This window comes from Enhydra lutris, unplaced genomic scaffold (assembly GCF_002288905.1).
Source record: "Enhydra lutris kenyoni isolate GAN:26980312 unplaced genomic scaffold, ASM228890v2 scaffoldscaffold18, whole genome shotgun sequence".
Classification (NCBI taxonomy): Eukaryota; Metazoa; Chordata; class Mammalia; order Carnivora; family Mustelidae; genus Enhydra; species Enhydra lutris.
The window spans coordinates 34,666,587-34,678,538 of NW_019154102.1; the positions used below are offsets into that span (position 1 = coordinate 34,666,587).

Here is an 11,952-nt window from a genome sequence, read left to right on the forward strand (position 1 = left end):
AAAAAAAAAAAAAAAGAATTACCATATGATCCAACAATTCTACTCTTAGGTATATACTCCCAAAAATTGACAACAGGTACTCAAACATTTAAGAAGAAAATGGTAACAAATCTCAAAATAAAATCTTCAAGAAAAGTATGTGGGAACACTTCTTTTTTAAAGATTTTATTTATTTATTTGATAGCGTGCACAAGTAGGCAGAGCTGCAGGCAGAGAGAGAGGGAGAAGCAGGCTCTCCACTGAGCAGGGCGCTTAACTCATTTCTATGAGACCAGCATTATCCTAATACCAAACCCAAAGACATTTCAAGAAAGGAAAAGTACAAAGTAGTATCATTCATGAACACAGATGTAAAAGCCCTCTACAAAATGTTAGCAAATTGAATGCAAAAATATATAAAAATAATTATAAACTTTAGTTTATAATTACCAAGTACAATTTATTCCAGGTATGGAAGGCTGGTTTAAAATTCAACAATCAACCACTGTAATCCACCACACATCAGTAAGCTAAATAAGAAAAATCATAAGAATTGACAAAGAAAATCTGACAAGATCCAACACCTACTCACAATAAAAACTCACAGCAAACCTGAATGAAGGAAAACCCCCTCAATTTAATAATAATTTAAAAAAATCACAACCTCCAGGGCACTTGGGTGGCACAGTCAGTTAAGGATACAACTCTTGGTTTTGGCTCAGATCATATCAGAATCATGAGATCAAGTCCTGAATCAGGCTCTGTCCTCAGCGTGAAGTCTGGCTAAGACTCTCTCTCCCTCTGCCCCTCCCACTTGTGCTTGCTCTCCAAATAAATCTTAAAAAAAAAAAAAAAAAAAAAAAAAAAAAAATTGCAGCCCCTCCAATTACACCTAACATCATAAGTAATGGTAGAAAATTAGAAGCTTTCACCCTAAGGTTGGAACAAAGCCTCTACTCCTATTCAACACTGTAGTGAAGTCCCCGCTAATACAGTAAGACATGCAAAAGAAATAAAAGGCATACAGATTGTTTTCTTCCCAATTAAACAGCCTTTAAAAAAAAAAAAAAAAAAAAAAAAAGAAAATTTTTTTTATGGGGAAAAAAAAACCCTATTAATATTTAAAAAAAAAAAAAAAAAAAGATAGAAACCTCCCAGTACTAAAAAGTATAGCAAATTTGTAAGACAGAATGTAAATATATGAAAGTTGACTGTTTTCCAATATACCAGTAATAACTAGAATCTGAAATTTGGTGTGGGGGGGGGAGCCTTTACAACAGCACCAACCAAACAAAAAAAAAATCAAGTATAAATCAAACAATATGTATAGATAAGATCTACTGGAAAACTATAAATTGCTGATGAAAGAAATCAAAGAAGATATAAATGGAGAGACCAGTCCATGTTCATGGACTGGAAGACTCAACATTAAGGCATCAATTCTTCTCGAGATCTGCAGATTCAGTGCAATGCCAATCAAAATTACCACCATCTATAATTATAGATATCAACAAAGAAATTCTAAAATCTATATGTAAAGACAAATGACCAAGAATAGCCAATATAACAGTGAAGAAAAACAAAGCTGAGGGATTCCCACTATCAAACTTCAAGACTTACTATAAAGGTACAGTACGCAACAGAGTAGTATCAGCCAAGGAACAAACACACAGATCAGTAGAACAGAATGGAGTCCTAGAATTTGACCCACATAAATATACTCAACTATATACATGAAAGTAGATTTTTAAAAATTAACATATAATTTATTGTTTCAGGGGTACGGGTCTATGATTCATCAGTCTTACACAATTCACAGCCACTACCACAGCACAAACCCTCCCCACTGTTCATCACCCAGGTACCCCATTCCTCCCACCTCCCTCACTCCAGCAACCCTCAGTTTGTTTCCTTAGGTTAAGAGTCTCTTATGGTTTGTCTCCCTCTCCTTTCGTCTTGTTTCATTTTTCCCCTCCCTTGCCCGATGATTCTCTTATTTCTCAAATTCCTCTTATCAGTAAGATATGATAATTGTCCTTTGCCGAATGACTTATATCACTTAGCCTAATACCCTCTAGTTCCATCCATGTTGTTGCAAATGGCGAAATTTCATTTTTGATGACTGCATAATATTCCATTGTGTATATATCCCACATCTTCTTTAACCATTCATCTTTGATGGACACCTAGGCTTTTTCCATATTTTGGCTCTTGTGGACTGAAAGTAGATTTTTTAAAAAATAGATTTTATTTATTCATTTGACAGAGAAAGAGACACAGCGAGAGAGGAAACGTAAGCAGGGAGAGTGGGAGAGGGAGAAGCAGGCTCGCAGGGAGCCCAATGTGGGGCTTGATCCTAGAGCCCTGGGATCATAACCTGAGCTGAAGGCAGACACTTAATGACTGAGCCACCCAGGCACCCCTGAAAGTAGATTTTTTTTTTTATAATTAACTGAAACAAACTCATTTTTAAATGGTCTAAATTCAAATCTTGCAGATAATGCTGATTAAGCTCAATTTTCATTTTAATAACATCTTAATATAATAAATTATACCCTATATTTATACTTGAAGTATTTTGATAACTAGAAGCACTGAGGCGTGAATTGGAACAATTCAATAACTATGTAGAAGGTGGTAACTAGGGACACATGGGTGGCTTAGTCAGCTAAGTCTCGGTCTTCAGCTCAGGTCACAATCCCAGGATCCTGGGATCAAGTCCCACACTGGGCTTCTTGCTCTGCAGGAAGCCTCTTTCTCCCTCTGCTTGCTGCTTCCACTGCATGTGCTCTCTGACAAATAAATAAGATCTTTAAAAAAGAAGAAGGTGGCGGCAGCAACTAGCTGATAGAACAATTTCACATGACCACCAGAAAATATTTCTTTCCCCAAATGTTAGCAATAGTCAGAAAAATAGTTAAAGAACATGTTTTCTGAACTTGTATATATATATATATACCTGTATATTTTGTATATTATATACTTGTATACAATTGTATATTATAATTACTTACAGACTGTCCACTCCAGAAGGTCAAAGATCTTTTCTTATTCACTTAGCCTTTGCACAATGTCTGGCACAAAGCAGATGCTCAATAACTTATGTTGAATTCAATTGCATGTAATATGCGTTGTGAAGGGGCATAAAATTTCAGCGATTAGTAACAATGAAAAATCTAAAGAAACTTTCTATATACGTTTTTAAATGTCAAAGTTTCATAAAATCTTGGTCAAAAAGAAAAAAAATAACTTTAAAAATCAAAAGAGATTTGCAAAAGAAAAACATACCTAGGGAGAAATGGGAACAACCAAAATTATCCAACCATACCCCAGTGGTTCTCCACCTGACTGTATATAGAAGTCACCTGGGCAACTTTAATACCAACTTAAATGGGCTAGCAGTAGAGCCCAAATGATAGACTTAAACTCTCTAGGTGATTCTAATGTTCTATTAGGGTAATGTTCTATTAGTCCAAGACAAACAGCTCAAGAAAATGTATCAAACAAGTCTTAGAACTGTAAAGATCTCTACAAAAACAGGAAATTGAAAATAGATAAAAAGGAAATTAATGTTTTAGTACTGGTATTATTTTAATAATAAATGAAAAGTATTTATAATTGATAAGTAAAGGCAAAAATTAAAAAATGAACACAGTATCAAACAAATCCATCTGTAAAGTAGACAATATGCTATGAAAACCAAGAGGAATCTACAGAGTTTCACACTATCAAGAAAACACTTTATACAAGTTCATTCATAGAGTCTACGACATGCCAAGCAAACTAGGCACAGGAAATAAATAAGAGGGCATTTTCCAATAACAGTGTGGAGATGAACAGTAAGCCAAATAAATGAAAAACAAAATTATTGAATTTCTGTTACCATCCGTCACTGAAATTAATTCCAGATGGACTGATAATTTAAATACAGAGTGCAAAACTGTTACTCTAAAAAGACAGTACAGGAGAGTACCTTTTATCATTTTAGATTTAGGAAAGGGTTTCTTAAATAAGCAGCAAAAATCAGGGACAGATGGGTGGCTCAGTTGGGTAAGTGTCTGCCTTTGGCTCAGGTCATGATCCCAAGGTCCTAGGACGGAGTCCCGCATCAGGCTCTCTGCTCAGAGGTGAGCCTGCTTCTTCCTCTGCCTGCCACTTCCCCTGCTTGTGCTTGCTCCCTCGTGAGGGCGCGCTCGCCTGTGCACGCACTCTCTTGCTCTCTGACAAATAAATCTTTAAAAAAAAAATCAGTAAGTGTAAAAGACTGATATTTTTAACTACGTTGAAATTAAGAATTTTTATTCATCATAAGACACTATTTAAAGAAAGGAAAAAGACCACAAATTTGGAGATCTTACCACATAAATGGTTACAAATAAAAAGCTTTTATAAAAAGTTGGTATCCAGAATATATAAAGACATATTCAGAATAGAGATTTCCTATGAGTCAATTTTTTTTCCTGAATTCTGCACACTATATGAAAAATCCACAAGATAATTTGTCTCTGGATAATGTTATCTCCTTCCAGAGAAGACTTATATTTGCTTTTGGCAAACACCTAGCCTAAGGGCATTGGCAATTGGTTTTCAATTAAACTTAATGAATGTAATCAGAGATTTGAAACCGGACTTCAGTCTTTGTGAAAGCCATTTTACTCCCAGCTCACTGCCACTGCTCAAGTGTACCCTTCTCAGAGACCCAACCAAAAGCCTTGGGAATTTACCTGAATCATATTATCATTGGTATGCCCTGAACTTTAATCTTTGAACTATATCTAACCATAGGGTCTGTGAAGAACTCCACTCAAATTCTCAGTTTCTTAACCACTGCATTAGGAATTAGAGGATCTCTTTAGTGGGAAAGTGGTACCAAATGACTGGGCTCATGTAATCGAGCTTTCCTTTTATTCTGGGATTTTGATTTTGCAATTCTTCACTGCTTTGATAATTTTAAGTGATTACAAATAGTTAGGCTTTTTATCTAGCTCTTATTAGTTATATTTGGCAGAAGGGCTGGTTCCAAACAACCTAGTCTCTAATCACCTCATGTGTTTTTTAAAGGATAATTTCTTAGTTCTGTCCAATTAAAAGGCCTAGAAGCAAGAACACTCCAGTAGCATTAAGTACCATAAACACCTAAATTTTGGTTTCTAAATACCATTCCCTCTGAAAGAAACCAGTGCTCCTTAGAGAAATGGCCGATTCCAGGTCCCAGGCTAGGAGATTCTAATCACACTGCTACAGACAGAATGTTTATGTCTCCCCAAAATTCCTATGTTAAAACCTAATCCCCAATGTGATAGTATTTGGATGCCAGGCCTTATGGAAGTGACTGGGTCATGAGTGCCAAGCCCTCATGAATGAGTTTAATGACCTTAGAAAAGCAACCCCAGAAAGCTTGATTCCTCCTTCTGCCATGAAGACACAGTGAAGACAGCCATCTATAATTAAGAATCATGTCCTCACCAGACACTGAATCGCTGGGTACCTTGGTCTTAAGACTTCGTAGTTTCCAGAACTGTGAGAAATAAGTTTCTATTGGGTATAAGCTACCTAGTGTAGTCAATAGTATTTTGTTACAGCAGCCTGAGCAAACTAAAACAGGCATGCATATATGCCTGTATGTATGTATGTGTATATATATAGTGAAAACTAAGTTCCCCCCTACTTTTGACCCTTAGCTTCCTAGCACCTCTTCCTAAAGGTGATGTCTGTAAACTGGGATTCTGTGTATTCTTCAAGATTTAAAACATACATATAACTAGAAATTCACCAAAAGGAACAAATAACTGAACTTAGGTCAAAATGTGCCTACTGTGATCACTCTCAGATGGATTTACAAAAGGACAAGTGGGCTGTACTTCAAATATGTAACTGTTCTCTCATTACCTCTACTTCTGTTCATCAAGCAAATATCTGATAGGCATCTTACTCTTGTTAAGGGAATTCAACACTACGCTGACTCAGTGAATGATAAAAACATGATACTTGCTCTCAAGAAGCTTACAATTTTGCTGAGCGGACACAAGTAGAAAAATATTCTCCCAGGATAACCTTTTCTCTGTTTTCCTTGATCTCCTGAATTCTCTCCAAAACTGGACACTGTGGTTCCTTCCCCTCCACCATCAGTATCCCATCAAACCTGCTGTTTTCCTGAATTCTCCTATTTTCAGTTCATGGTAACAAACTGAGGGGAATAATGGATTGCTGTTTAACCTCACCTCCACTCAACCCTAAGACAGTTTTGCACTCTTACTCCACACCCAGTAGATCAGCAAATTCCGACCACATCCTAAATATTTCTAAAATCCATCCTCTCTATCCCCATATTTCCACTACTGGTTAAGACCAGCATCATCTCTCACCTGGACCATAAACTGACCCCCATACCTAATTCTCTTCCCTCCAATTCTTGCTCCAAACCACTAATCTGAATGATCCCATCTCTAGTGGGTACGACTCACAGGACTTTGCTAATCCACCTTCTATCTACCTCTGCAATTTTATATTTGACACTGCCATCACTTCCCCCTGCATCCCATTCAATTATTTCATCCTCTAACCACACCTGAGTTCTTTCTGGTTCCTCCAATCTATGTTCCACACTTCCATGCTTTGCACATGCAGTTTACTTTCCTTGGGATGCCCCCTCTTTCCTAATCATCCATCTGATCTTGTGATAAGATCTAGAAACCCTCCCTGATCAGGTCTTCTTCCCCGCACTGAACAGTTAATCACTCTCCCCACTGTGATATTACAGATCTTGTATACACTTACATCATTGCCCTTATTTACTCTAAAATAAGAGTATTTATTTACATGCCAGTCTCCCCCAGTAAACTTGGTATTCCTTAATGTTGTAATCCAGTGTCTTATTTTGAAAACCTGGTATCCAACCCAATACACACGAAAATATCTCAATAAATGTTTATTGTATAACTAAGTAAATCAACCCTTCTCTTTCTCCACCTCCCTGTCTCATCTTTTTTTTTTCTGACAACAACCCACAACCATGAGACATGACTTAGTTTAAGGATATAAGTTAGTCATAAGATTTAGGAATTCTGATGCCATGACTGTACTACTCTATCCAAAGGGTAAATCAGCGAAATCCCTGTGTAAGGATAGCACAATTTTCCAGCAGTACCTTAAGTCCAACAGAACAATCTCTTTCCAACACAATCTCATGTCCTCTTGATTCTCATCACAACATAGTCACAGGTTTCTAACTAAATTACAAGGCTCCTTCATCCTTAGCAGGCCCAATCTACTCATCACATGGGCACTTTAAGGTAGAACAAGTTTCACCATTAAAAAGTCTCCATCAATGTATCAGGGATGCCTGGGGGCAATAACTTTAGTTTGTAAGGCTCTTTAAGTAGCTATAATGTTTCCCTGATATATCCCTTGAAACACTGTTCATCTTAAGACCATTTGGCTTTAGGAATATTTGACCACCAATTAAATAATACTAAAAATCCTATAAACAGTCAAGAACAATTCATAGGAAGGTGATGTGTGGAAAAAATGATAGTAAAGGGCCAAATCATTTCTGATCATCCCAGTCTGGGGGTGATCACTCCAACCTCCGAGCTCCTGTAACTGTTATTATAGTACCCAATCCAGACTTGTTCCTGAAATGCTTATCTTACTTACTAGATGATACATTCCTTCGGTGTTTATTTCATCTTTATGATATCCCACTGGCGGGCATATATATTTTTTTAAAGATATATTTATTTATGAGAGAGAGAGAGTAGAGGGAGAGAGAAACCCAAGCACAGAGAAACCCAAGACAACTCCACACGGAGAGCAGAGTCCTGCATGAGGCTCGATTTCATGACCCACAAGATCACAACCTGAGCAGAAACCGAGCTGGATGCCCAACTGACTGTGCCACCAGGTGCCCCCTGACAGGCATTATTTTAAAAACCAATCTCATGCATAAACCCTAAAATGTTCTGGTTGTTGACTCACTTTCCTAGGTAGGATGCCATACTGGAAGGTATTCTGACATGTTCTTAGCAATTATATTTATCATTTAAAAATACCCTAAGTGTTATACAAGAAACACATATACAAGAGATCAGTTTAAACAGTAATGGAACGGTTTCCCCAGAATCTTGTTTTATGAATGGCAAAGCTAAGGTCAAACACTGGAGGAAAATAATCTTTCCCTAACATCAAAAATACACTTCTACAATAACAAGCATCTTTGAATACACACACACTACAAAATGTGCATCTGTAGAATGCTCTACAGCTTACAAAGTAATGTCACACGCTCTTACCCATTTCAGCTCCACAATTCTTATTTTACCAGGGAGTAAAACTGAGTAAGTTGCCTACAGAAATTAACATTTATAGAGGATGTAGTGTTCTAGGACCTATGGTTAACAAATATAACCATAATTCACACACATTATGTGTAAGCAACTTCATGATGTAGGACATTGCTTTTTAAAAACATGCCTGCAAAAGCTGCACAGGTGAGATCATTAATTAAATACAGGATTTCGGGGTTTTTTCCCCTTCATTATGGGTAAATTTGTACTGGGTGTTGTAAAGCAATGCTTCTCAAACTTTAGCGTTCACAAAAATCAGTGAAGATCTTGTTAGAATTCAAATTATGGTTAAAAAGCTCTTGGGCAGGGCCTCAGATTTCTAACTAGCTGCCAGGTGATGCTGACGAGGCTGGTCTGCAGTTGGGTGGCCAGGTTGTAGAACATAAAAAGAATTAACCCTAACTAGCATTACTAAAAAACTTAACAAAACTTTACGGTTTTTTTTTTCATCTTCCATGACTCTGAAGTGAAACTTTCATCATTTCTACTCGACAAGACTAAGGCACAAAGAAATGAACTTTCCTCAGATGACAATCCTGGGGAACCAGGATTCAAACAGGAAAACTGACTCTGCGGGGCACTGAACCGCTACACACTACACCATTATCTCAGTTTACAGGTAGATCCGGAATTCGAAGCCAGGTCCTGAGTTAGCTTTAGTACCATTCCCACTAGTCGGGTCCTTACTATAATTAACGTGCCTGCAGTCAACATCACGTTGTAGGGCAGGGAAAGAGGAAAAAGGAAGGAGACCCTCCCACTTAACACAGCAGGTTAGAGGGAAGGGGTGGCGGTGGCAGGGCTCCCTGGGGACAACTCTCGGGCTACAGGCAGGTCTGCCAACTGTCGGGAGGCTGGCGTTAGGGGCGGGGCGTCGGCCAGGGAAAGGTTCCGGGCGGGACGTACCAACGCGCGCAGGGGAAAGGCTTTCCAGCGGCCAGGACCGCCAGGCTACCTCCGCGCCCGGTGCCGGGGCTCCGAAACTCTTTATCCGGCCCTCGGCCCCTCTGTGGAGTTCTGACGGAGCAAGGCTTTCTTTAGCCACAGCCGCCTCCTTAGAGATTCCTCCTCTGGCCCCTCGGTGGAGTGGAAGGCCCCGGAAATGGGGGCCGAGCGGCACCCGGCCAACCGGGAGGGAGAGTGGCCAGTCGCTTACGAACTCCACTACGCCCCACGCAAATCCCCCGACTCTTTTGCCATCCCCGTATCCCTTACCAGCTCTTTGGGCGGCTTCTCCTGGGTTTTCCCAAACAGCCCCATGGCGAACCGAACTCGTCTTGCCCCTTCCGGCTTTCCGTTCCCTGCGCCCAGGCAGGTCACGGGCAGCCGCCTGGGCGGGGCAGGCGATAGGGAAGGAGCCCAGACTCCCAGAAAAAGGAGCGGCCGCAGGGAGGGTCGTGCGCACGCGTCCGGCGCATGCGCAGAATTGAGCTGGGCGGGGTTTCGTCAGAAAGATCGGCGTTGTTGCGCATCTTCTGGTAGATTTGTAGATCCTTCCGACGAGTTAGGCGTGTTTTAGCCAGGTGTGGAAGTGATTTTTTTTGGAAGATGCGAATTTATTAGCTACACGTGGTGATTGCAGCTGCTCCTCATACTTCCGCTAAACCTGTATGTTGTTGCACAGAAATCTGTATCTCCGCCTGGACGAGGTCCAGTTAAAACCACTTTGCGAACGGCGTGTATCTTCTAGGCACATCACATGCAGAAAGCCAGAAATGACCGCTTCTTCCTCCCTCTAGACCTACTCCTACCCTGTATTGTCGCCCCCATTACCTAATCATTCTAACCTGGGCATTATCTTCTCTCCTCCTCTTATCAAGTCTCAACAATGGTAACTTCTCAATGTGTTCGAACTCCCGCCGTCACAGTGTCACAATGTTCAAGCGATCGTCATTTCCCACGTGGATGATTCCTGCCTGGCATTTGTGTGTGTGTCGTCCTGTGCGCCGCATGGACCATGACCTTAATCAAATTCTCAAAGGTATTTGTGATTAAAAAGGACCAGACTTGGGGCACCTGGGTGGCTCGGTGGGTTAAAGCCTCTGCCTTCAGCTCCTGGGATCCAGCCCCGTATTGGGCTCTCTGCTCAGCGGGGAGCCTGCTTCCTCCTCTCTCTCTGTCTGCTTCTCTGCCTACTTGTGATCTCTGTCTGTCAAATAAATAAATTAAAAAAAAAAAAAAAAAAAGGACCAGACTCATTTTAGCCTGGTAAGCTGATTGAACCTGTGCAGTGAGCTGATGGTTGCTGTCATTACCAAAGGTCTTGGTGAAGGGACCACTCATTTAGTGCCCACAACTCCATACTCCGTCTATCGTGGGAATGTAAAATGGTACAACCATTTTGGGAAGGTTTTGGCAACTTATTAAATGCTAAACATACACCTAACTTATGCCATTCCACTGCTAGCTAGTGGAGGTAAAGCACAGGTCTTTTACAAAAACATAAATGGCTGTTCGTAGCACCTTTATTTGTAATAGCCAAAAGCCAGAACTAGTCCAAATGTCCATCGAAAGATGAATGGATAAATCAGTTGTGATAGACCCATGCAATGGAATACTACTCAGCAATAAAAATGAACAAATCTTTGATACACGTGACAACATGGATGAATCTCAAAATAATTATGCTGGAAGAAGCCAGAAAAAAAAAAAGAGTAGTACTGTAAGATTACATTTATATAGCATTCTAAAAAATGCAAACTAGTCTATAGTGACAGAAAGTAGCTCAGTAGTTGCTAGGGGACGGGTTAGTTTAGGAAGAGGCAGTAAGGACAGACTACAGGGACACATAAGGACGCTTTTGGGGGTGATGGATATTCTCTTAATTGTGGTGATGTTTTCACAGATGTATACAATGTCAAAACAAATGGATACTTTCAATACGTTTAGTTTATGTCAATCATACTTAAATAAAGTTCTTTTAAAAATAGCAGTACAGGTTCATTGTAAAAATTAAAATCCCATTCTTAGTTCCTCAGGGGAAAAGTTCTCAAAGGACCTTATAATTAAGTTATTATAATTATAAGGACACCTGGGTGTCTCAGTTGTTTAAGTGTCTGCCTTCCGCTCAGGTCATGATCCCCGAGTCTTGGGATCAAGCTCAGTGGGGAGTCTGCTTCTCTTTCTCCCTTTCCCTGCTCATGTCCTCTCTCTTACTCTCTTTCTCAAATAGATAAATAAAATCTTTTAAAAAATATAAGTATACATAGTGTGAATCGTTTGAGATCTTTTCCTTCGGAGAATATGCTTTTATATATTTTTACTCAGTTGGGATCATATTATATGTATTGTTTTGCAATCTCCTTGTTTTAAAAATTATTTTATTGGTTTATTTGACAGAGAGACACATCGAGATTGGGAACACAAGCAGGAGGAGTGAGAGAAGGAGAAGCAGGCCTCCCACTGAGCAGGAAGCCCCATGGGGGGCTCCATCCCAGGATTCCAGAACCATGACCCGACCAGAAGTCAGATGCCCAAAGACTGAGCCACCCATGTGCCACTGCAATCTCTTTTTTAAAAAATATTTTACATAGATTTTCATTGCTGTTAATATTTATAGCTAAGGAGTTCTGTGGCAGGAATGCACTAAATTTTTTAAATCATTTCACTATTGTATGAGGTCAAGTGC

The 11,952-nt window shown here is 39.6% G+C and overlaps 1 protein-coding gene across 1 annotated transcript in view; it reads right to left on the reverse strand.

The window, feature by feature from the left end:
* The window catches only part of LOC111148092 (charged multivesicular body protein 3), a 64,127-nt gene extending 54,409 nt beyond the window's left edge, over positions 1 to 9,718 (reverse strand). Inside the window, exon 1 of the mRNA XM_022504493.1 lies at positions 9,540 to 9,718. Coding sequence (XP_022360201.1) covers positions 9,540 to 9,584 — 45 coding nt within the window. The 5' untranslated portion in view covers positions 9,585 to 9,718. The remainder of the gene's footprint in view (positions 1 to 9,539) is intronic.
* Between the last annotated feature and the right edge of the window lie 2,234 nt (positions 9,719 to 11,952).